Source organism: Cajanus cajan, chromosome 1 (assembly GCF_000230855.2).
Source record: "Cajanus cajan strain Asha chromosome 1, NIPB_CcT2T_4, whole genome shotgun sequence".
Lineage (NCBI taxonomy): Eukaryota > Viridiplantae > Streptophyta > Magnoliopsida > Fabales > Fabaceae > Cajanus > Cajanus cajan.
Genome location: NC_138517.1, coordinates 81,377,350 through 81,402,692, shown reverse-complemented (window position 1 = coordinate 81,402,692; position 25,343 = coordinate 81,377,350). Strand labels below are relative to the sequence as shown.

The following is a 25,343-nucleotide window of genomic DNA, read 5'->3' as shown; positions in this document are numbered from 1 at the left end:
TATTTTAAATTTTTAAATTTTTTGTCAATTTTTATTTTAATTTTTTAAAATTTATTTATAAAAAAAATTAACATCAGAAACTAAAATGTTAGTAAAAAGAAAATTTTAATGACTAAAAGTAAAAAATCAATAAAATTTTAAAGAATAAGACTAGTACAAAATTTGTTTAGAAACTTAAAAGTAAGAATAGATAAAGATTCAATGGTTAAAAACATATAATCCATTTTTTCATCTAGAACATTTTAAAAATCTTTCTTCATCTCTCATCTCTTTTAATTCATTTTTAAATTAAATTTTACTTTTTATCAATAATTAAAAATAACTTTATAATACAACATAAAATTTTTATTATAAATATAAAATTTCTATCTATATTAATAAGAATACTTCTATGAAGTGTTTTTATATATATTATTTTTCAACAGAGCATTTTCAGTTTTTTTTAGGAAATACTATTAATCTATTTGTTTAACTCATCTTTGTGTATAAAGAAACTCATTTTTTTAATATCATGTTATTATATGAAATAATCACTTATTTTCGATAATCTTTATGAAGATTTTACTTTTACTTTTTTTTTTATTCATAAGATTTAAATTTAAGACTTTATTCAAGAAGATCAAGTTTATTACAACTCGAATCAATAATTTTTAATAATTTCTTATATATTTTAATTTATTATTTTTATTTATATTTATATATTAAATTTTAATATTTTTTAAAAGTTATCAATAGCTAAAAAATCAAAATATAACCTTGTATAATAGTATAAGATATTTATCATAAATATAACTATAATTTATATTATCAAAAATATTTATTTATCATAAGTTTTTATAATATGATTCATTTATTATAAATTTTAACTATAAAAAATTATCATATATTGTACAAACAAAAATACTAGTACAAAAATACTAGTACAGATTATATGTTAAAAAGTATATATTTATTATAATTAAAATTGATTGATTATTATAATTGAAAAAATTATCATGTCTGTTTTTAAAAAATTATCTTGTGTATTATGCAAATAAAAATATTAATATAATTTATATATTTAAAAATATTTATTTATTATAATTAAAATTGATCGACTTTTGTGATAAAAAATTTGATAGACTATCAATGTTTTCTTTGACAGAAGATAATGTTCAACTTATTTTCAAATATATTTTACTAAATATTTACATTAAAAAAATGTTTTTAATGTATCAAAACACTTAATTTTTTTTTAAAGTGTATTAAGACATTTACAAAATTCAATAAATATATTATATTTAATGAATATCATAATTAATGTATTATAAATAATTTTTTCCTAGTAATATTAAATTCTACATTTATTATATTTTTTTATTCTGATTCCAAATTTATTGAATATATTATGTAGTCAAATAATTAAATATAGAATTAATATGTTATGAGTAAAGTTTGACTTCCTAATAACATTAAATGTGGTGTAAAAAATAATATTGAATGTTTGATAAAAAAATTTTGAATTTTACATTTATTTTAATATATTATGCATTCAATAAATCTTATATATTTAAGACGAATATGTATAAAAGTGTTTTTAATAATTTTTTATATTAATTGTTATTGTGCCTAAGAGTTAGGGGTGAGAATAGATTAAATGAAATAAGATTCCGAATATACATAATAGACTTGATTTATAAAATTAAACTAAGTCTAGCCTATTAATTTTATTATTTATTATAAATTTTTTCATAGGTATTGACCTAATTTTTTATATGATTTATTAGTTTATTTAAAAGTCTATTTAGTATTAACAACATTAAATAGATCAATAAATTTAATTTAAAATAAAATTATAATTATATTTTAAAATACACATGTGAGCCTGTTTTTAATTTTTTTGATAAAAAATTTAGTTTACTCTATTATTATTAAAATTTAAAGTTTAAAATAAAAATAAAAAAATTAATTGAGGGACAATTTATGCATACATGTTCACTCATGCATAAGCAATAAAGAAGGAAGATAAACTTATCTAAAAAAAATTGAATATTTCATATATCTCATTTGAAGTATTCTAAATAATCAACTATGATTGTGAAAAAAAAATAGAAAATGAAGATGTGACTCTTAGAGTCTATTTTTTATTTCTTGATTTCATATAAAATACTTTTAAATTTAATAAAAATGTCAAAAAATATTGATAATTTAATTTTGTATTTAATTATATTGTTAATAATGTAAGATAGACTAACTTATTAGACCTAACATACTTTTTTATAAGCATAAGTTCAATATTTTTAAATAAAATATACTAACTCATTCCTTGTAAAAGTACTTTTAAGAATTTTTTTTACTTCTTATCTAATTCGATTTTTATTTATCATAATTATTTATGAATTAAATATTAATATTTTAAAATAAATTATTAATAAATAAATTTTTTATTATAATATTAAATATTCATTATAAATATAAAAATATAATTTTTATATTTAAAAATCTCTATTTATAAAATTTTTAAATATAATTTATATATTCAAACACGAATTTATATATATATATATATATTTATTTATTTATAATTGATTATAAGATTTTAATTTTATATAATAAACATATTTGTGTATTACACAAGCTAAAGTACTATTTAATTAAATATTAAAATTGAGAAAAAAAATAAATTATTTTATATATTTGAACTTTTCTATTTTAAAATATTAAGCTTAGTAAATATAATAAGTATTATTTAATAAATATCATAATTAATATATTATATATAAAATTGACTGCTTGATAAAATTAAACTATATTTATTGAATATTTTATATAGTCAAATTATTAAATATAGAAAGTAAGTAAGAGATAAATCATCGTATTTTTTTATTTATTTTCAAATTATATATTTTAATATTTCTATATTTTATGTATCAATATATGACTTAAATTTAGTAAATTGAATAAATATATTATATTTGACAAATATAATAATTAATATTTGAAATTTTATTTTACAATTTAATTATTTTAAATAATAATAACAATAATAACATAATTACTTTTTAATGCATATAAAAGACCTATGTTTGATTTTAAATATAATTATCGTACTTTTTTCTAATTATAAAAAATAGAAAATTTTATTTGGGTGAATATGTGTTTTGATTTATCTTACATGAACCAAAATCACTTAAAATATTAGTTAACTAACTTTTAAGTAAGTATTCACATGTTTTGTCCTACATTGAAAAGTTAATTCGTAATTAAAAATTTATTTTGAGTCAAAGTGATTTTTAGTAACTTTTAAGGTTGATAAAAAAATTGTATTCAAGTTATTTTTAGAATAAAAATAGTAAAACACAAATTATTCCACTCAAACTAATAAGTTAGTTTCAACTAAAATTAGGGATTAATTATTGGCACACAAATTGTTAGTTTATGATAAAAAAAAATTATTAACTTATATGTACTTTTTTCTGTATTTTTTTAAAATAGTTAAAATATAAAATATATGTTCATCACACTAATAAATATTATATTCATAAAAGAAATTGATATTAATAAATAGTAACAAATTATTATATTTATCAAATAAAATTTTATTTGACAAATTTGTCAAACATGTTATTAATATTTACTTTTAGGCTTTTATATATGTTGTAATTTGTTTATTTTTAAAAAACAGATAGAAAGAAAGAACTAGAAGGTTTTTTTTATAGGTCTATAATTTATATATCTATATTTTTTATATATATTTAACATAATATAGTAATTCAAAAAGATTATTTTATTCCAAAATGAATCTTAAATTTAACACATATTTTCTTCTTAATTTTTTTTAGAATTTTTAATTAGATCCCTAAATTATTTTTTTTAATTATGTTTTTTCTACATTTTTACAATTTAGTGTTCAAAATTAAAAATCCGTTTCTCTTATATGTTAAAATAATATTTGATCGATAAAAATCTTGATCTATAAATATACATTAGTCCTTATTTATCAACTTTAAAACACTGTGTATATCATATTTATAGACAAAAAAAATCTTTTATAATTTATAAAATTTGACTGAATATCTTTTATATATTCACACTTGAACAATCACATCATTCTATATGTCATTATTCATTTATATAAGATTTTAATCTTTATTTATACAAATTTTTATAATCTTTGTTATCCTAAAAAATTTAAAATAGTAAAAAAATTTAATAGAAAAGAATTAAAACCTTATATACATAAAATATATGAGTATATAAAAATATTTTATAAAAATTTATAAATGATAAACAAACATCTAACAGGATAAAAAGGTAAAAGATCTGATTATAATTTCTTTTAAGTTTAAGAATCTGAATAAAATCTTAAAAAATACATAAACGAAGTAGTGTATTAAATATTATTTTCATTCATAGTTAATTTAATTAAAAAATTAAGATACTTTTTTAGTTTTTATTTTTTTTTGCTATTATTTTTATAATTTAAAAATAGATATTTTTAATTTTTATATTTATCTTTTATAATTATTTTTTAATTCTTATAATTTAAGATAGTTTTTTTTCTTTATATTCATGATTTTTTAATCTTTTAGTCTCTATCATTATTTTTTGAAATATTATTTATTTTGTATTAACATGGTAAAAATCTTCAATTTAAAAAAAATAAACAATTAATGTTGTAAGTAAAGGTATAAAAAATAGAAGGAAATATATAAAAAAAAAACTAATTTAAAATAATTTTAATAAAATAAATTAAACATTAGATATACAAAATTAAATTAATATCTCTATCATATCAATACGAAAATAGTAAAATTTTAAAAAAAAAATAATAAAGATTAAAAAAATCATAAATAGATAAATTAAAAAAAATTATATTAAACTATAAAACAAAAAAAATTTAAAAAAATGAGTATAAGTATATATATATGAGAAGGGATCCCCAGGAGTAAGTATACTTAGACTTACTTCGTTCAATAACTCATGTTCTACATCAAATTTCAATGATCCAATCGTTGAATTTTAAGTTCTTAATGCATAGATCAAATATCTAAATTTTTAGAAAAATTGAATTAATGAAATGAAGTATCAAATAATTTTCAAATTTTCTACAAATTTATAGATTTGATCTATGCATTAAGAATTTTAAATTCAACGGTTGGATCGTTGAAATTTGATGTAGAACATGAATTATTGAACGGAGTAAGTCTAAGTAGACTTACTCGTAGAGTAAAAGGATCCCTCCTCTATATATATATAGAGAGAGAGAGAAAGGAGGGTTATAATAACAGCGATGTAACTTTTAATAAGTATTACACCGCTCAATAACTTTATATTAATTGTGAATTTTGTAAATCCAAACGTTAAATTGAAAGTTCATATCTCTTAGATCATATATACAAAATTTTATATTAATCCAAGATGATTTGATATTTCATTTTTATAAAACAAAATTGACATAATATATTTATTTGAAAATATACTAAAATATGAACACTTTGATTACTTTCAAGTTGTTGTTCAATTTTAACAAAATTTGATATACACATATAAAGTGATATGAAATTTCAATCTAACGGTTAGATTTACAAAATTCATATATAATATAAATTTATTGAGTGGTGTAATAGTTGGTAAAAGTTACACCGGTGTAATTATAATCTCCTTATATATATATATATATATATATATATATATATATTAAACGGTAGAAACTAAAAAAGATAAAGTAAATAAAATTATACAAATTAAAATAAAAATTTAATACAAAAATAAATATAATATTATAAAAGGAAAACATGTATACTTTAGTTCTAATTTTACCAATTTTTCAATCATTTCTCCAAGTTTATTTTTTATGATGGATGTGTTTAGGGGTCGTTACATAATTATTATATAAGGTAAAAATTTAATTTGATTTCTTTTCTATTTGAATTACTACATATTTATAGCATTTTAATATTACACCTCTTATAAGTTAATTATAAGTTTTTTTCTTCTTCAGGTTAATGCATTAGCTTATATTATAGATGTTGATATTTTTTAAGCTGAGACACAATGCAATTTAGTTTTTTCTAATACTTCATATTATCATGTTTTCAATCGTTTATTATTGTCGCTTTATTTATATATTCAGATATTTTTCTTTATGTTATGTTAAGTTTAATTAATTTTCACAATTTTATATATATTAATTATTAAAATAAAATTATTTGACTATAATAATTTATTTTTCGTGCAATGCATGAACACAAGTCTAGTACTTGATAAAAGTTACATTGATGTAACTATAACCCCTTTTATATATATATATATATATTTTAAACTGTAGAAATTAAAAAAATAAAGTAAATAAAATTATATGAATTAAAATAAAAATTTAATGTAAAAATAAATATATTAAGTAGATTTATGGTTGTATTAAATTCCCAATTACAACGTATCCGTCACGAAGACCAGCTTTTTGAATTGTAACGTCAGTAAATAGTAATTACATACGCATTTAATATGAGGCGTTACGCAATTGACCCTTTTCCAAAATTATCAAAATTAAAATTGGTAGTAAATCTTTAAAAATAGATTTAGACAAAACTTCTGTTCAGAAAAATAAATAAACGCCCACGAGTCGGTTGAAGGAGGTGACACATAATATACACATATTTTATAAACACTGTTCAGGTTGTGGTGATACTCTCAACTTTGCATTCTGCTTGCACATTTCATTATTTTACAACCAAAATTTAATTTTTAGTTTCTTCTCTTTAAGGGTTTTTGGGTTCTAATTTGCTGAGTACTACTATGGTAAAGTTTCTCTTCCTCTTCTGTTTTATTCTATAATTTTTGTTGATTTTTCTTTTTGTTTCTGAACAATTTTGTCTTATGATGCTGCTGCTACCTGTGACTGTTGTTGCATTTTGTTGATTGTCACTGTGATCTTGTTCACTCATCTTACTTCCACAGTAGATTTATTTTTGTGGCCACTTCATTCTAGAAACCTCTTTTGGTTGTGGTTTTCTCATCAATCCTTTTTTTTTCAGTGCAAAATCTTGCTCATATTTGACAATAACAAAAAAAAAAAAAGGAGGGAATTTTGGGAGTTTGTATGCGCTCTGTCCTGTTAATTTCTGTGAATTGCAGAGTCGTTGGAAAACCAGAATTGTTGAGTTCTATTTGTTCATGATTTTTCTAAGGAGTGTTGTCACACTGCTAAACCCTCAATTGAGAAAATCCCTTTGTCATGTGTTTGTTTATTTTATAATTTTGTATGGTTATTGCTACCTCCGGCTTCACAACATTTAGCAGAGTTTCTTGTGTATTCCCCAATCGAGAAATATTAAAGACGTGGACATTCTCTTCATGGTAGGATTGCTGTCAGTTTTTATTGATCGAAACTTATTAGAAGTTATATTTTTTTTGAGTATTGTATCTATAATTTGTAATTCTGATTAGTGGTAAGATTAATTAAAATTTATGATTTTGAATCAATAATTATTAAAAGAGTGTTAGAGTGAGTAGTTCTTTTCCCAATTAATTTTATATAGGTTATGATTGATTATATGCTTCCTGGTTCTGCTTTCTCGTCTAAAGTAATGAGCATAGTTATTTCTCATTTATATTATTGGTGACATTTCTTGTGTTGGCTTTAACTTGTTTGATTTCATAGACTACTTCAAGGCGTGTAGCGGACAGGAAAGTTGCAAGGTTTGAAAGGAACATTAGCAAGAAAGAAAAGAAAGGATTTGCATACCCTGTGGGTCCAATTGTTCTTGGGTTCTTCATCTTCGTTGTTGTTGGCTCATGTATATTCTTTTGCTTCCTTAACATTTTTACATACATGAATATCCTGATCTCTAGTGAAATTTATAAGTTGTTTTCTTATCTACATTTATTCTTAATAAGAATTTATCTGATTTATCAAACAAAAAAAAACATTTAAAAAAACTTGATTACATAAACATGTCTATTGCTATTGCAAAATTTTAATTCATATATTAAATATATTGAATTGGGCAAAGATAATATCAAAGACTATGATGTAAAAATTGAATACTTTGCCGACAATTTATTTCAATAAAGATGTATGACTTCTTCTTGTTTTGTTGACAGCTCTGTTTCAGATCATTAGGACAGCTACCAGTCGTGGGACGGCCTAAGAAAGGAGGAGGAATGTTTGTGAAGAGTTATATATATAGCATAATAATAATTATTCACTTTAGATCAGCATTGTGTTGATAGAGAGTGAAATGAGAACTTATCTTTCCTAATAAATCAATATTTTTATTTATTGAGCTGTGTGTTTCTCTATTGATATTCATTTTGAAATATATTAAAATATAAATATTTTAGTTACTTTTGAATTTGTTGTTTAATTTTAAAAAAATTGATATTAATACATACAATTGGTTGAATTACTTTGAATTTGTTGTTTAATTTAAAAAAAAATTGATATTAATACATAAAATTGGTCGAATTAACAAAAATTATATTTAATTAAAAATTATTGAAGGATGGAATCTTGATTTTTGTCGGAATGTGTGTATATTCAATCCAATATATAAACTGAACTACTATTGCGTTTTAGGGACTTCAGTCAAGAGCTTTTTAAATATTTTTTAAAGTTATTATCTGTTATAATTTTATTTATTAAAATTATTTACAAATTAAATATTAATATTTTTTAATTTAATTACCAAATTTTAAAATTATTTTATTTTAAAATATAAATTATTTATTATAAATATAAAATATATTTTATATATTTAAAAATATCAATTTATATGAATTTAAATATAATTATATTTAAATATAATATTTTTATATATATAATTTATTTAAAATTTAATTATATATAATAAATATTTAAGTTATACAATATAAATGTATAGATTAAGATACTAGTTATTGTAATTAAATGATTATAGGTAGGTGGGCAATTCAGCGGAAATAGGACACGGATTTAGATTTATAAAGAAATGTGTTTATATATTTAAAAATATTTTTTTATCATAATTTGAATAAATTAGGATTTAGATTGAGAGTTTGGAAATAGTTTTGAAATTGTCTAAGGTCCTTACGGCTTATTTTTTTCTTTTAATTTATCATATTTCAAGAAAAAAATAAATAAATAATATTCTTGTTTTTATTTTTTATGCATGTTTATGCTTTAATTGTTATTTTATTTATTCATTTATTATTTATGAAAAAAAAATTATTCAGATTTTTATAAAACAATGACACTAAAAAATATATAAAAATATTTTGAAATAAGAATATTTACATTCAATAACATATTAAATTTATTCTCTAAATTTTCTGTATAAAAAAAACTGCACTGAATAAAATTTGTACTTAAAAAACTGTTTTAAACACAAAAAGTGTATTGTATACTATTATATATCTCCCATTACTAAAATTATATCATTCACTTAATATAATAATATGTATAATTTTTTAATAAAATTAAGTGTCTACTTTTTTATAAAATATTTTTTATATTTTAATACTTATATTTAAGATATCTTAATTGATTATTTTGCTCAAGATCATGAAATATCATGATCGGCTCTGTTTAGATTTAAAAGAATAGGTTTATACTTTTAAAATTGTTTTTATCTGTCAGATTTTACTGAAAAATAAGTACTTCGTGTTTTTTTTTAAAATTTTATTTAAAAATATAAAATATAAAATAAAAATATTTATATTAAATATGTAAGAGTAGTTAACAATTAGAAACTGTAAGCAGCTTTTAAATAGTTATTTACAGAGTGCGATGCATTTAAAAAATTACAAAAAAATAAAGAATAAAAACTGAATAAAAAAGTATGAGAGAGATAGTTTTTATGAAGTTAAGATATAAAACGATCAACAAAATGTGGGTGTATCACTTTTATTAATAGTATAGATGAAGTTTTCATATTTTTTACAATTTTAATTTAATTATATAATATTTTAATTTGTATAATGCACATGTTATAACATGATAAGTTATATAGTGTTATAATTATTTTTTAAAATTATTTCGTGTTGCTAAGTTGAATTATCATTTAATATTGAGAGATTCTAGGGTTTGAGGATGCCTTAGGAGCTTTAATGATGTTGGGGGTTTCTTTGGGAATGTCAGTTTGACTCTAAGATGAAGATTATATAAAGTTTTTGTTTTGATTAAAGTCTCATAAACTCTTATTATCAAAAGTCTAGAAAGACGATTCTAAAGAGAAAAACTTTAATTCGTGAGTTTCTCTTTTCTTTAAATCTTCTTCTCTTCCTTCTTTAATTCTCATTGTTTTGTCTTGTTAATGAATTCATGTGCTTAGAGACTTGAATCCAACTATTTAGTTTGTTTTGGTGTGGTAGTGCGAAGTTTCAAGATCTCTTATTCTTGAGTTAGCTTCAAATTCGAGTTAAGGGAAATTGGATTTTTGGTGTCTTGGATAAGTTGCTAGCTAGTGAATGTTTTATGTTTCATATGGTGTGAAATCTTGAAGATTTGTGGTTGCGTTGGTGAATTCAAAGTCAAGAGTGTGTTGGAAGTTTGGGTTTTTGGGTTCATGATGAAGAGTGTAATGAATTGCTATGAATTGTTGTTACATGTGGCTTTTTGAGCTGGATTTGAGTTACTTGTGTTGAGTAAGAACATTATTTCTTGTTCCATGTGTTGGATTTTTGTTGAGTTTCAGGTTTTGGGTCAAAATTAGGTTCCAACATGAGACTATCTCTCTCAATCACGTTGGATGCAGGATCATCAATGGTGTTGGACTTGAGAAGAAAGACTCGTTTTGGGTTGAGATAACGTCGGGTGTTGTTCAAATGGTGTCGAGCGTGAGAACATTTGGAGGTCTCTGAATTGGTGACATTGGACCTAAGGTTGAGTGGCGCCCAGCTTGGCCATGCTAGAGCTCTTTGTTTGGATGGCATCGTGCATGAGTCAAGCAGAGACTCTACCTGAAATGAGGCCACACGTGGCATCTTGTCACATCAAGCGTGAGGTCTTAAGGGTCCCTACCTTATCCACGTTGGGCACAGGTTGTGTAGCACCAGCTGTGGGTGAGGCAGAGAGTTCTCTGCCTAAATGGCATTGGACATTGGGTGAGTGGCATCGGGCACTAGTTGTTGAAGAAAAATTGTTGATTTATTTGATGAATTATTGAACATGAGATGAATATGAGTATATGTTGCATACTTTAAAGTTGTTAAGTGTTGTTATTCTATATATGATGATGTTTTAAGATGAATGATGATTGAGAAGTTGAATGTGAATCGAGATGTATGTTGTGAGTTGTAAAGTTGTGTGTTGGTTATGTAATTGTGTTAAATATGCAAGAGGTTGTTATGTTGTTTGAGATGATGAATGCTAAGAATGCTTTGGGCATTTAGGCATGGTGTTGTTAAGTTTTGATGAACAACCTAGGACTAAAGGAGAGGTTTTTAAAAGTTGCATATCCCATTGTATGAATATTGTGGTGTGGTGCTCTAAGAGTCCAAATTTGTTAAAAATCCTTATTGGGAAGTTGAACCTTGAAGTGGATAGTTGTGTTAAATCTTCTCTACAACCTAGTTAGTACTGTGTGTGGGCAAAATCAAGATATACATGTATAAAGCAATCACAATATAAGAGCCAGATCAAGCTATACTAATTACAAGTAACCAATTGAGAAAATTACAAAGTCGAGAACATAGTTCCTAATTAAATATTGGAAGGACGTAATATTTGGAGGTAGTCGATGAGTTAATCTCATAGGAGGCTTAGTTAAGTTGTTTTACCATAATAGAAGTACTATACTTCCTTGTTTAAGTGATGACATCTAAGAAACCAAGTTGTTATGTTGTAAATTTATATCCAATTTGTTATTGATCTAGCAAGTCCAAAAAGATCACCTTGTGTTGTTGGTTCAGTAGAGTCAAACCGCTTAAACTTCTCACCCTGTGTTATTGATTCAGTAGGGTCAAACCACTCAAATTGTTCACCTTGTGTTGTAGGAGATCTTCTAGTTGAAATACGTAACTACACATATAATTGTATTATAATTATTGTGTTGTTGTGATGAATGATAAGATTGTTGATGTTATGATGTTTCAAGTGATATTTTACGATAGTAGATTGAGTTGTCCTTACTGATATATGTTGGTTGTGTTATGATGTTGCATGATGATGGTGTTGGAGATGAGATGAATATGTGATGATGCATTTAAGTTGTTGATGTTTTATGTTGTATGTCATGTATATGCCAATGTTTTAAAATCTAGTTTACCCTTATGTGTTTTCATATGGTTTGGACGGTTATGATCATACGTGATACAAAAGTAAGATAAGGATAGGTATAGAATTATGCAATAGAGGTCATTTAGTAGTGTTGGAGCTAAAAAAAAAAATTTATGACTACCTTTGAGGATGGTTCTTGTATAGATAATATCAGTTGCTTATCTAACAACTTAGATTGTATAATTTACATTTACAAGATTACTATACTTATATTGTATATATTGACGTTGTTGATTTATTTTTATATGTATGCAATATAATATATATTTTTGTATCTGTAAATATATAACCTTAAGTTAGTAGGTGTTCTACTGATAGTAGATTTACAATCTAATATAAAGATCATGACAAATCATTACACATGTTAAATATTTATTATATACTAAAATTTATAATAAATTATATATACAAATAAACACTATGTTTGAATATATGAATTATATTTAAATTTATATAAATATAAATATATATATATATATATATATATATATTTAAACACAAATTGTATTTTAAATTTATAATAAATGATTTATATTATAGTACAAGATTATTTTTACTTATTGATAATTTGTTTTAAAAATATTAAAATTTAATTCATAAATAATTATGATAAATAAAAAACAAAATTAACAAAATTTATAAAAACTCATAAAAACACTCTAAAAACAATCTCACAAAATAGTCATTAATATTTAATATGTGAGTTGATTTTAAAATAAATTATTTATTAAGTTATTATTTATATTTTAATTCAAATAGTAAATAATATTTAATAAATAACAATTAAAAAAATAAAATAAGAAACAAATAATATTTTTTAGTTAAATATATAATTTAAATTTTTATTTAATTATTGCTATAATTTAAATTATTTAACTATTAAAATGGTTAATTTATATTTTGAGAAAGAAGTTGTATACGTGAACTTGATTTTATAAGTTGAGAAAAATTTGAATTTACTTGTCAAGCCTGCTATAAATAAAGCCTACTTTAAATAGCCAAACTCATAAAACCCATCTGTAATGATGTAGAGACTAGACGTATTAAATTTGATCTATATTTGTGGGCAAAATTATAATTAAATTTGGTGCTTTTCACTGATTTGTGGTATCGCGATGAACAAGAACATAAAAGGCATTTGGACAGTTTCTAATTGATGAGGACATATTCCCTTTAGTTAATCTAGCTGCAGCCCTATGGTCTAAGAATTGATTCTTATTTATTGCAGTTAACTTATTGATACCACTCATACAAGATTAGCATGATCATAAAATTGTCAATTGGACAAAAAACAGAAATGATACAGTAAAAAGCAAGCAATTTAAAGTCCATATGTAAAAAAATTGAGCCTGGTTATTTTTTGCAATAAAATCTTAAGTTTAAGGATTTGTCCTCTGCAACTCTTATCGAATTTTCGAGCAATATATCTAAGGACTTGTTGATTTCGAGGCCTTATTCATTGCTCATGTGCACAATATACAACGAGGAGGAGTAATTTAATCTTACATTTTTAAGAGACAATGTCCAACTTCTGAAACAGACATATTATGATGGTATAATGACAAAACTGAAAGATGGTAACAGGGAAAAGAGATAAAAATAAATAAAAAATCTCACCAAGGAGCAAGGATTGAGATTATTTATGCAAATTTAAGGTTCATTCTACCTCCATAGGCTAATTTGCTCTCATCAGATCTTCGACCTGCTTTCGTTGCAACGCTTCTTTGGCTTGAGTTATGGCAACAGTCAGAACTTTTGGAAAACCTACGATTATGAGAGCTAAAATTCATCTCAGGATATACTTTAGCTTCATCCTCAGATAAGCTTTCATCAAGCATAGAGCCAGAGCCCCTACCCTCAAATTCCTGCAGGAAATGGAGTTATTTGCTCAGAAACGAAAGGAAAATTTTACAACAGTGTTAGAGAAGTTTAATTACCCTTGATCTTGACTTAGCAGTGCATGGAGTTAAGCATGGATTTAAATCTTTCAATAATAGGTCGTCGGACTGGTCAGAGCTGAATTCCTGCACGAATTGTTACGTAGATTTACCAAAATTTGTCAGGTCAGAAGGTAATGATAGAATTGCTTAAGAACAATTTACATGGCTTAATAGTAGCACATATGATTAGCTTCTGCTACATATAATCAATCCACCATATATATTGTAATTGCAAGCTTACCCAAGAGTTGCAAGCATCATCCCGGGCATGCGTTGGTGTTCTTGGGGAACTTCCAAAACCTAGAAGACCTGCTTTCGCTGAATACTTATCAGCCTTGACCTAGCAAATGAGATATAAATAAATGAAAAAAAAAAAAATTCCACACGACCCAATAATCAATTTCTCATTCAAAATCTATTGGATTTTGAAAATTGTTTCCAAAACAATTGTATTAAAAATCAAAAAATCGAAACAGTCAGAAGATACAATTTATCATGCTTTTAACTTGTTCAACCTCTCCTTCAATTCACACTCGGTGTCTTATATCACCCTCCACTGTCTAAGCAACCTTGTTTAGTTCTATTTTGAAATTTGAAAAAACTACAGCAAACAGAAATCCAACACACCCTATTGATCCTAATGAGTAATATCATCTTCCCACCTCTTCTCTTCTCAATTCAACCTAAACAAAGGATACAATTTAAGAAAGTTCCAATGAAAAACAATCAAATGTAGCTGAAACATGTCCATCTCAATCAGTAAATAATTTCAATAACCAGCATCGTTGTCATAGAACGAAGCAAGTTATATATACCTCAGCAAGGTCCTCCGCAAGACTTTGAAGCTGACCAGTAAGAGAAGAAACCTGTTGCTGTAGAGCCGGAATAACCTGTTTTGCCTGCTTCAACTCCGAACCTTGCTTCTCCAAAAGCTCTTGAAGCTGAGAATTCATAACATCCGGGAACAGTATCGCACTCTTCAACGACTTGATCTCTTCCCTTTGATTCAAACACAAATCCTTCAACTTCTCCACCTGCAAATTCAAAATTCAAAGACCTCTCATCAAACGTGGATTTTGACTCAACTCAATCTTGCAAAATAAACTTATAAAATAAGAATTATCTCCACTTCTATACTCTAATCCGGATATAACACTAAAGGTGGGATATATTCAACACACTCATCACACATAAGATTAAACATTTAAAGCGGGAAGTTTACAAAATTGGACATTTACGAATGGTCTGATACCAGTCACACAATGGGTGACCTAACCCAACAACAATCAATAAGATGGACTCTAATATCATCTCACAATATGAATTTGGATTTAATCTAACTTATTCATATCACTAGGACATACAGAATCTAAGGCCACTTACATATATGATTGTGTAGATATCATATCACTAATCAATGTGGACCTCGAACGAGAACACAATTACACAAGACATTTTAGTTTTTACCTCTTTGTTCTTGCTCTGAAGCAATTGCTTGAGCTGAGAAATCTGCAGGTCCTGGTCCTTGTTGATGGTGAGAAGCTCCCTCTCGCTCCTGAGCACCATGGCGAGAGTCCTGGTGTTGGTTTTGACCTCGGTCAAGGCCTTGAGCTTGTCTTTCTTCTCGGAAGAGCCCTTTCCGAAGAGCTTCTTCTGCAAGGCGGAGAAGCCGGCGACTCTCTTGGCGTCCTTGTTCAAATCCTGCGCGACGAAATCGGGGGGAATGATCAACCTGGTGGAGGTGGTGGATTTGGGTTTCTTGTCCATGAAGTTCTTGAGCATGGTGGTGAAGGTGGGTTCGACCTTGGAGGATTTGGCCTTGAGGAGTGCGCGAGAGGAAGAGGAGGAGGAATTGGGCTTGGTGAATTGATGGGAGGAAGAAGGGTCGGAGACGTGAGAGGAGGTGGATGAGCGGCAATCGTAAGAACTGTAGCGGGAAGAGGGCTTGGCAGCGGAGGCCATTGAGAAAGGTTTGAAATTGAAATTGAAGAGTGAAGAGAGTGAAGGGTTACTAACTACTTGAGCCTTGAGGAATGAGGAGTGACTCGAATGAGTGAGTGAGGTTATTTTAGTCTTGGTTGGGGACACGTGGCGCTCATTGACTGTGTTCCGTTGGCGCTGTACTAATTCAAATTTTCACGTGCTGGGCGCGGACTCTCTTTGGATCGGATGGATGAGATGAGATCAACATTCATTCATTCACCACTTCCACGCGCAACCCATGCTCTCTCATTCTTTGGCTAAACGACCACTGTAGCGCATTTTTAAAAACTTATTATCAAAATAAGGCTGTTTTGAAACAATTTACACCTTTGGGGCTCTTTTATTGGGTGTCGCTATGGGTCATAGCGACACTTATGACACGTGGGTTTTTTTTTTTAGGCTTGATTGGACTGGACTAGTGTCGCTATAGGCTTGCCCAGTACGCCAAAGTGGCGCTGTGAGCCACAGCGCCACATTATTTTTTTTTCATTTTTAAATTATTTATTACATTATTTTTTAGTAGGCGCTGTGGCCCAGTACGCCTGAGTGGCGCTGTGGCTCACAGCGCCCCATTTTTTATTTTATTTTTTCGTTTTTCAATTACTTTTTAAATTATTTTCTTAACAGGCGCTGTGGCCCAGTACGCCTGAGTGGCGCTGTGGCTCACAGCGCCCCATTTTTTTTTTTTCGTTTTTCAATTATTTTTTATATTAAATAAAATTAAAACAGAATTAAATTAAATTAAATAAATTAAAAATTTAAATAAACTTATTTTCTAATTAAATAAAATTAAAACAGAATTAAATTAAATAAATTAAAAAAAATAAACTTTTTTCTAATTAAATAAAATTAAAAGAGAATTAAATTAAATAAATTCAAATTTTAAATAAACTTATTTTTTAATTAAATAAAATTAAAACAGAATTAAAATAAATAAATTCAATATTTAAGCAGAAATAAATTAAACGTATTTCAAATATAAATCAATTTTTTTTTTAATTAACATAAATAACACAGAATTAAATTAAATCAATTTAGAATTTATATAAATTTAATGACACAGAAATAAATTAAATCATTTATAAATTTGTAATTATTTATTTTTTTAATAAACATAAATTACACAGAAATAAATTATATCAATTTATAATTTCAATATAATTATTTACGAAAAAAATTTAAATTAAGCATAAATAAATTAAAGGTATTTCAAATATACATAAATTTTGTTTTTAATTAACATAAATAACACAGAATTAAATTAAATCAATTTAAAATTTATATAAATTGAATGACACAAAAATAAATTAAATCATTTTTAAATTTTTAATTATTTATTTTTTAATAAACATAAATTACACAGAAATAAATGATATCAATTTATAATTTAAATATAATTATTTAAGAAAAAATTTAAATTAACCAGAATTAAATTACAGCTATTTCAAATATAAATAAAATATTTTTTTAATTAACATAAATAACACAGAATTAAATGAAATCATTTTAAAATTTATATAAATTTAATGTTTTAATAATTATAAATTACATACAAAAAAATTTTAACCGCAGTGCCACGTGTCAGCGTCTCATTGGCCAAGCACGCGGTGAATTTATTACGCGCCAAGTGAGGCGCTATGAGTTGCAACGCCTTAAATTAGTTGTGGACACGTGTCAGCCTCTGTGTGGTTACGCAGGCGGTCAATTAATGAGGCGCTATGAGTTGCAACGCCTCAAATTAGCTGTGGACATGTGTCAGCCTGTGTGTGGTCACGCTCTGGGCCATAGCGCCTCAAATTTATATATATATTTTTTCGTTTTTAATTTTTTTTCACATTATATTACCTCTTTTTAAAAGTTATAATTTTTCAAAAATTTTAATTCTTTTTTATTTTTTATCAGACATTTTTTTATAAATTTTTTTTCATATTTTATATTTATAAAATATAATATATATACTTTACAAAAACACCACGTGAGGCGCTGTGAGCCCAAACGTCTCAGAGGCGCCCTAGGCCACAGCGCCTCAATTTTAAAAAAAAAAAAATTCGTTTTTAAATTTATTTCACATTATATTACTTCATTTTTTAACTTTATATTTTTAAAAATTTCTATTGTTTTTTTCTTTTTTATCAGAAATTTTTAAAAAAATTAATTTTCATTTTTTGTATTTATAAAATATTAAATATGGTATAAATATCAGACCACTTGAGGCGCTGTGAGCCAAACGCCTTGGAGGCGCCCTAGGCCACAGCGCCTCAGTTTTTTAAAAAAAAATTTTCGTTTTTTAATTTATTTCACATTATATTAGTTCATTTTTTAACTTTATATTTTTAAAAATTTCTATTGTTTTTTTCTTTTTTATCAGACATTTTTTATAAAATTAATTTTCATTTTTTATATTTATAAAATATTAAATATGGTTTTTTAAATAGACTCCTGGGAGGCGTCATCAGCCATAGCGCCCCATTTTTTAATTTGTTTTTTTTGTTTTTAAATTTATTTCAGATTATTTTAAGCCGACTTGAGGCGCTTTAGCCTATAGCGCCTCTATAAAAGTCTCCACCAGCTACAGCGACTCGTTTAATATGGCGTTCATGGCTTATATTGAAACCCAAATTTGCCACGTGTCATGGGTGTCGTTGTGGCCCATAGCGACACCCAGTAAAACAGCCCCAAAGGTATAAAATGTTTCAAAACAGCCCCATTGTGGTAATAAGTTTCTAAAACTACACTACAATGGTCGTTTAGCCCTCATTCTTTCCCTAACCTCAATTTTTAACTTCAATAATTACTTTCTCTTTTACTTTCACTCCCTTCCTCTATTAATAGAAGAAAATAAAAACACAAGAGTCAAATGAACAGTTATTTGAAGAAGATGAGGGTGGATAGAAGACCATTTAAAAAGGTAAAAAGAATGTCTTAAAATATGTACATGAAATGAGTGTATACTATATATTATTAGAATGGTTAAGACACTTTTATGTCTCTAACAGTTTCATTGAGAGGATATTAGATAATTATGAATGATTATTTTGAGAGGATGAGAAATTATATTTTTTTGACATTTAAGTGATATAATAATTCACTAAAAATAGGGATTAAAAATGGTTACATACCATGATATCCTCTTTATAAAATGTATAAATTATATATTATAGATGTTATAGATATATATTGTGTGAAATGTGAACATCCATGATAATTTATTTTGAACTGATATATTACATCGATATATCTCATTTAGGTAACTTGTGTTTTTATTTTAACTTGTGGATGTCTTTATTATGTATTTTGTTTAAATAAAAAGTTAAATAAAAATTATATAAAAGAGAAATAATTTATTATTAGTTAGTTACATGTATTGGAACAGTTATGATAGAAAGAGAGTGAGATTAGTTTAAATTTTTTATGTTTACTTGTTATTTAAAGGAAAGAAAGCACAAATAATAAATAAGGATAAATATAAAAATAATTAAAATAAATTAGTTAAAAGGTAAATGTGTCTTAAAAAAATTAAATTATGTTAATATATTCTAATAATAAAATTTTAAATAACTTATAAAATACTCACATTTTTTATTTATATTTAATTCCCAGTTTTTATGTTTGATGGTTAAACCTTATAAAGAAACTTTTTTTTTTATATATAGTAAGTAACAAACTGCATCTTATATGATATTTACTCTCTACTTGGGCGAGAAGAATTTGAGGATAGGAGAGGGAGAAGAATGGTTTTAAGTTAAATGATAAAAAGACAATATTGCTTGATAAAGTGGGGAAAAAGGGATATTTGAGTGAAATTTATGCGAGACCTACTTGAACAATATTTATTTTAAGAAATGGAGGGAGATTTGAGTGAAATTTAGATTAAAAATAATGTCTTTTATCTCTTTCAAACTACCTGTAACTATGTACTTTACCTTTTGTTTGTCTTTACTCCTATGACTTTCATTAGAGTATTTTTTTTGTGTATCATTTTTGAATGTGAAACAAGTCATATTCAATTATGCTCAATTATATTCTATTATGTATTTTTGTATTGTGTATCATATTCAAATATATTGTGTATAGACACCTATATTTGTATGATATTTTAATATATTGTGTATAGACACTTATATTTGTATGATATTTGAATATGTTGTGTATAGGCACTTATATTTATAGGATATTTGAACATAATTAATTATATTCTATTATGTTCAAATATATTTGAATATATTCGTGTATGATATTTTTACCTATATTTCATTATATTATGTGATGTTTCATGATGATTATCATGATATTTAATTATGACATATGATATTAGACTATGTTGCATGCTAATCGGATATGATGAATAGTTATACTTGATATTAGATTATGTTACTTGTGATATTGATTTAAGAGATATGAACTTTCAATCTAACGGTTGAATTTTCAAAATTCACATTTAATATAAAGTTATTGAGCGGTGTAACACTTAGTAAAAGTTACATCGGTGTCGTTTGAACCCTCCTCAAGTTTTTAATATATAAATTAAGTTTACAAAATTTTGCAATGTTTGGAAACATATAATATTTCATTATGTAGATTCAAATCAACGTATAAAATATTTTTATGATTGTCCATCAAATTGAATTAATGACATGAAGAATTGAATAATTTTATTTTTTTTTAAATTGTAAACTTGATTTATACATCAATAGTTTTTATTTTAATAATATAGTAGTTAAAATTTAATATAAAATATAAGTTATTGAATGAAGTAAGTTTACAATGATTTATTCTTATAAATAGTAAATGCATTCTCATATATGTACGTGTGTATATGTATATATGTGTGTGTGTAGAGAGAGAGAGAAAAGAAAGAGAGAGATATGTTGAGTGTTGAAGTAAGTTGTCAATTTATGATCATATGATATCATATATTTTTTAATGATATTACATCTATTACGGGAGTTTGAGATTCAAGCAACCGTAAGAAAATTAATGTTGAGGAAATTTAAGAATGTTAATATGTTATTAAATGTGAAGTTTGTGAATGAGATTTTTGGAGTGGTACCTTATTGAATTTACTAATGACCTTAACAATAGCAAGACAAATCACTTGCATTCATGACACTTTTAATGACAAATAAAAAATACTTTTATGTTAATTCTAGACCTGTTACGGATCCCAGTGATATAGAAAGTCTTAAATTTTCATGTCATTTATAAAAATAATAGATATGAAAAATCTTAACTTTCTATGTTGACTCTAAAAGTAATTGATATAAAAATTATAACGATCTGGCATAGTCCCTATACTAATCAGCACCATTACTAGTAGCAAAAATTTATCAAATGGTTAGGATTGAAAGCATACTAATATATGAATATGTATCATATATAAAGTATATAACAAAATATCAACTACACAAGTATGTATATACAATATAGATACGATTATCCAGGGAAATATAAACTATAGAATTTAAGTTACCAGACAAGTAACTTCTATACATCACTATACAAACTCTACTAAAGGGTAACTTCAAAAAAGAACAACCAGCTCCAGCACCTTGTGGTGACCTCCACTACATAACTCTCAAGACTAATTTATCCCTACCCTACTCCTATACCACATATGATTATCGTAATTCATCCACATAAAAACATGTAAGGATAAACTAAATTTTGAAGGAAACAACATATATACAACATGAAACATCAACAACAATATGTATCATCACATCTTCATTTCATAATACAACATCGCAACCGAACCAACATGTATATTTTAGCATGAGCAACTTAAGATATTTCCACACTATAATCAACTTTAACACCACAATGGAAACCACACAAGTCCTATACACTCGACAAGGCATTTTCTACACAGGATATACAACATAGACTATACAACACAACATGTTCAACACAATACTAGGTATGTCATCACATACTTTAATTAAAAGATCTCCTACAACACATGATGAGTAGTTTAATTGGCTTAACCTTACCGAACCAACAACACAAGGTAATCTTTTTGGCTTACTGGATCAACAACAAATTTGGATATCAATCCACAATACAAAAATTTGATTTCTCAGATGTTGCCTCTTAAAAAAGGAAGCCTAGTACCATTATCAAGGTAGAAAAGTTGGATTTGGGCCTACCACAACATTAACTAGCTTAATTAAGTTACCAATGGAATTAGCCTATCGAATACCCTCTAAATACCACGCTCTTTTGATACTCAATTAGGAACTAAGTTTTTAACTTTGTACTTTACTCAATTGGTTACTTTATACACTAATGTATTGACCTTACTTACACACGGTACCAACTTAGTTCTAGAAGAAACTCAACACAATTCTCCACTTCAAGGATCAACTTTTCAAGAAGGGTTTTTCAACAAATCGAGCTCTCAGAGCACCATGACACAATATCCACACAATGAGATATTCAAATTTTAAAACTTTTTCTCTAGTTCTAGGTTAGTCAACACAACAACTTCATGTATATGTTATATTTTCATCATCTCAACAACACAACGACTTCATGCATGTTACATATTTTCATCATCTCAACAGTACAACAACATCATGGATATAACATACTTAACATAGCTACATAACCACACAACCTACAACTCAACTAAACTTTCAATTAGCAACTCATAACATAATCACCTACATACAACTTATCAACATTCAACATATAAATTTCTTTATCATACAACAACATCCCTACAACTCATCCATCAACATATGTTATCTATTATGCATATCAGATCCTATGTTGTTTATCATGCATACAAGGACAGACTTATACACGACATTCATATCAAAACATATATAAGTATGAGATGAGGTGCATATGGGACTCCCTCAAAAAGCATGCATAATCTAAAAGTCATTATATTAAAGCATGTTGTTATGAGTAAAATCAGAGCAAAAGTAACAAAAAAACTATAATTAGAGCAAAACAACAACAACAAAATTGTTCAAAACACATAATTTCGACTTACCCTTTTGGCATATGCAAAAAGATTGGTCGTGTTTTTCATAAGTGCCACTTCTTTTGAGATCATTCCCGTCTTCATTAAAGCTCAATTTGATATTCAAATGACTAAGTACCTTGTGGAATTTCCTTTCAAAATAGGCTTGACTCTGGTAAGCATATCGAAAAGTTTTAAAGAGACCAACAATGTGATTGTTCTATTGTTATCTTTAATTGTAAGGGGAGGAGTTTGGGACAGAGCAAATAGACTTGGTTGATAAAGAAAGAGCAAATGTACAAGTTTTCTATATAGAAAAATAATGTTATCAAATAGAAAAACATGAAATGTAATATTGAAAGCACTAGTGGAAAAAAGACTTTTAAAATCGGTTATTTTTGACTTTTAAAATCAGTTCTTTAACCGATCTTGAAAGAGCCGATTTTAAAAGTTAGACTTTTAAAATCGGTTTAAACAACCGATTTTAAAAGTTAACTTTTAAAATCGGTTGTTTTATAACTGATCTTAAAAGTCTGGCTGTTGAAAAAAAATTAAACTAGAACGGGCCGTTCCAAAACCGGAACGGACCGTTCCAGTATGATCAAAATGTCTAATAGGTCACTTTTAGAACGCCCCGTTCTCCCAGGGAGAACGGCCCGTTCTCCTTGCAGAACAGTCCGTTCTCCATGGAGTACGGCCCGTACTCCTTAGAGAACGGTCCGTTCTCCCTGGAGAACGGTCCGTTCTCCTTGCAGAACGGCCCGTTCCAGGTTCGAACCCAAACTGGACCTACAACGAAAACAGAGACGAGAAAATCATGAAAAAACGAAAAGAGACACAATAAGAACATGAGAAGACGAAAATGAAAACGAAAACGACAACGAAATTTACCTTATTGGAGACTTTAGAAAATGAGAGTTTCAGGGAAAGATTGAAGAGAATGAGAATGGAGGGGAATATAAAAGATTTCTGACGATACTTTTAAAATCGGTTCTTAAACAACCGATTTTGTATACTACATACAAAATCGGTTTTGAAATAACTGATTTTAAAAATAGTACTTTTAAAATCGGTTATAAAAGAACCGATCTTAAAAGTGGCACTTTTAAGATTAGTTACATAATAACCGATCTTAAAAGTACTTTTAAGATCGGTTATTTTATAACCGATCTTAAAAGTGCCACTTTTAAGATCGGTTCTTTTATAACCGATCTTAAAAGTACTTTTAAGATCGATTATATTATAACCGATCTGAAAAGTGTCACTTTTAAGATCGGTTAAATTTCAACCAATCTTAAAAGTGTTCGTGTTATTTACAAAATTGCCACCGCGTCACTTTTAAAATCGGTTACCTTATAACCGATCTTAAAACTCTGATTTTAAATCCAATTTTTGCATTAGTGAAGAAGAGTAATAACAACAAATCCTACAACTATTGGAGAGCATGGTCCTATAGGGAATTAGGTAGATTTGGGTGCTCCGTCCAAAGTAGGGTAGGTGTTCAATCTTGTCTCCATTGGAGGCATCAGACTAATGACACTTGACATATCGCATGTAACGCACATCATCCAAGTATGGCTTCAGTTTCTCCTTGCCCTTACAGATGGAGTAAAAATGAGCCTTGGGATGAGTGTCTATGATGAAGAACTTTGTCTATGGCTAAATCTTCCATGATCTGTACACTTCACCAAGCATGGGACAAATGATGAAGGGTTCCCTCGTAACTTAGCTCCAAAGTAACTTACAAGTGGATCAGGTTTTGGATTTCATGATGTTGTTATCGGATAAGTTGAGTTGTTTGGGCATTCATATGTGGTGGTGCATTAAGATCAATGGGCCTGAGTTTAGTCGGGAAGGTTGTCCTTGGTTGGATGACAATCCCAAGGACAATATCACATGATAAGGAAACTTCTTAGTGACATTAAGGATTGGAGGTACTCAATCAACTTCAGTCATATGCTCTTGCAATCATTGCAATTCCCTCTTCTCCTTGGAGTCCATACTCTAACACTCAGAAGTGTCAATTAGAGGCACAAATGATAGAAAATCTTCCGACATGAATAATAAATACAGACTCCTCAAAGTTTATATTTAGCACGTGCATTGCACGTGTTACAATACTAGTATAATAAATATGTCAATTCAACACTCATACAGGTAAAATGAAAATATGTTTAACTTTAAATAAGGACCTACAACTTGACTTATTTGT

At 26.3% G+C, this 25,343-nt stretch overlaps 2 protein-coding genes across 2 annotated transcripts; one reads left to right on the top strand and one right to left on the bottom strand.

Moving 5' to 3' along the window:
- Positions 1 to 6,616: 6,616 nt before the first annotated feature.
- LOC109804366 (uncharacterized) lies at positions 6,617 to 8,263 on the top strand. Its single transcript, XM_029272587.2, has 3 exons — positions 6,617 to 6,780; positions 7,643 to 7,778; positions 8,086 to 8,263. Exons 1-3 carry the CDS (start codon positions 6,778 to 6,780, stop codon positions 8,130 to 8,132), a joined length of 186 nt encoding a protein of 61 aa, XP_029128420.1. The 5' UTR covers positions 6,617 to 6,777; the 3' UTR covers positions 8,133 to 8,263.
- Positions 8,264 to 13,649: 5,386 nt separating this feature from the next.
- On the bottom strand, positions 13,650 to 16,225 carry LOC109804140 (structural maintenance of chromosomes protein). Its single transcript, XM_083064526.1, has 5 exons — positions 15,646 to 16,225; positions 14,994 to 15,212; positions 14,420 to 14,518; positions 14,176 to 14,262; positions 13,650 to 14,103 (listed from the first exon to the last, which is right to left on the bottom strand). The coding sequence occupies exons 1-5, from the start codon at positions 16,138 to 16,140 to the stop codon at positions 13,879 to 13,881; spliced, it is 1,125 nt and encodes a 374-aa protein (XP_082920652.1). The 5' UTR covers positions 16,141 to 16,225; the 3' UTR covers positions 13,650 to 13,878.
- Between the last annotated feature and the right edge of the window lie 9,118 nt (positions 16,226 to 25,343).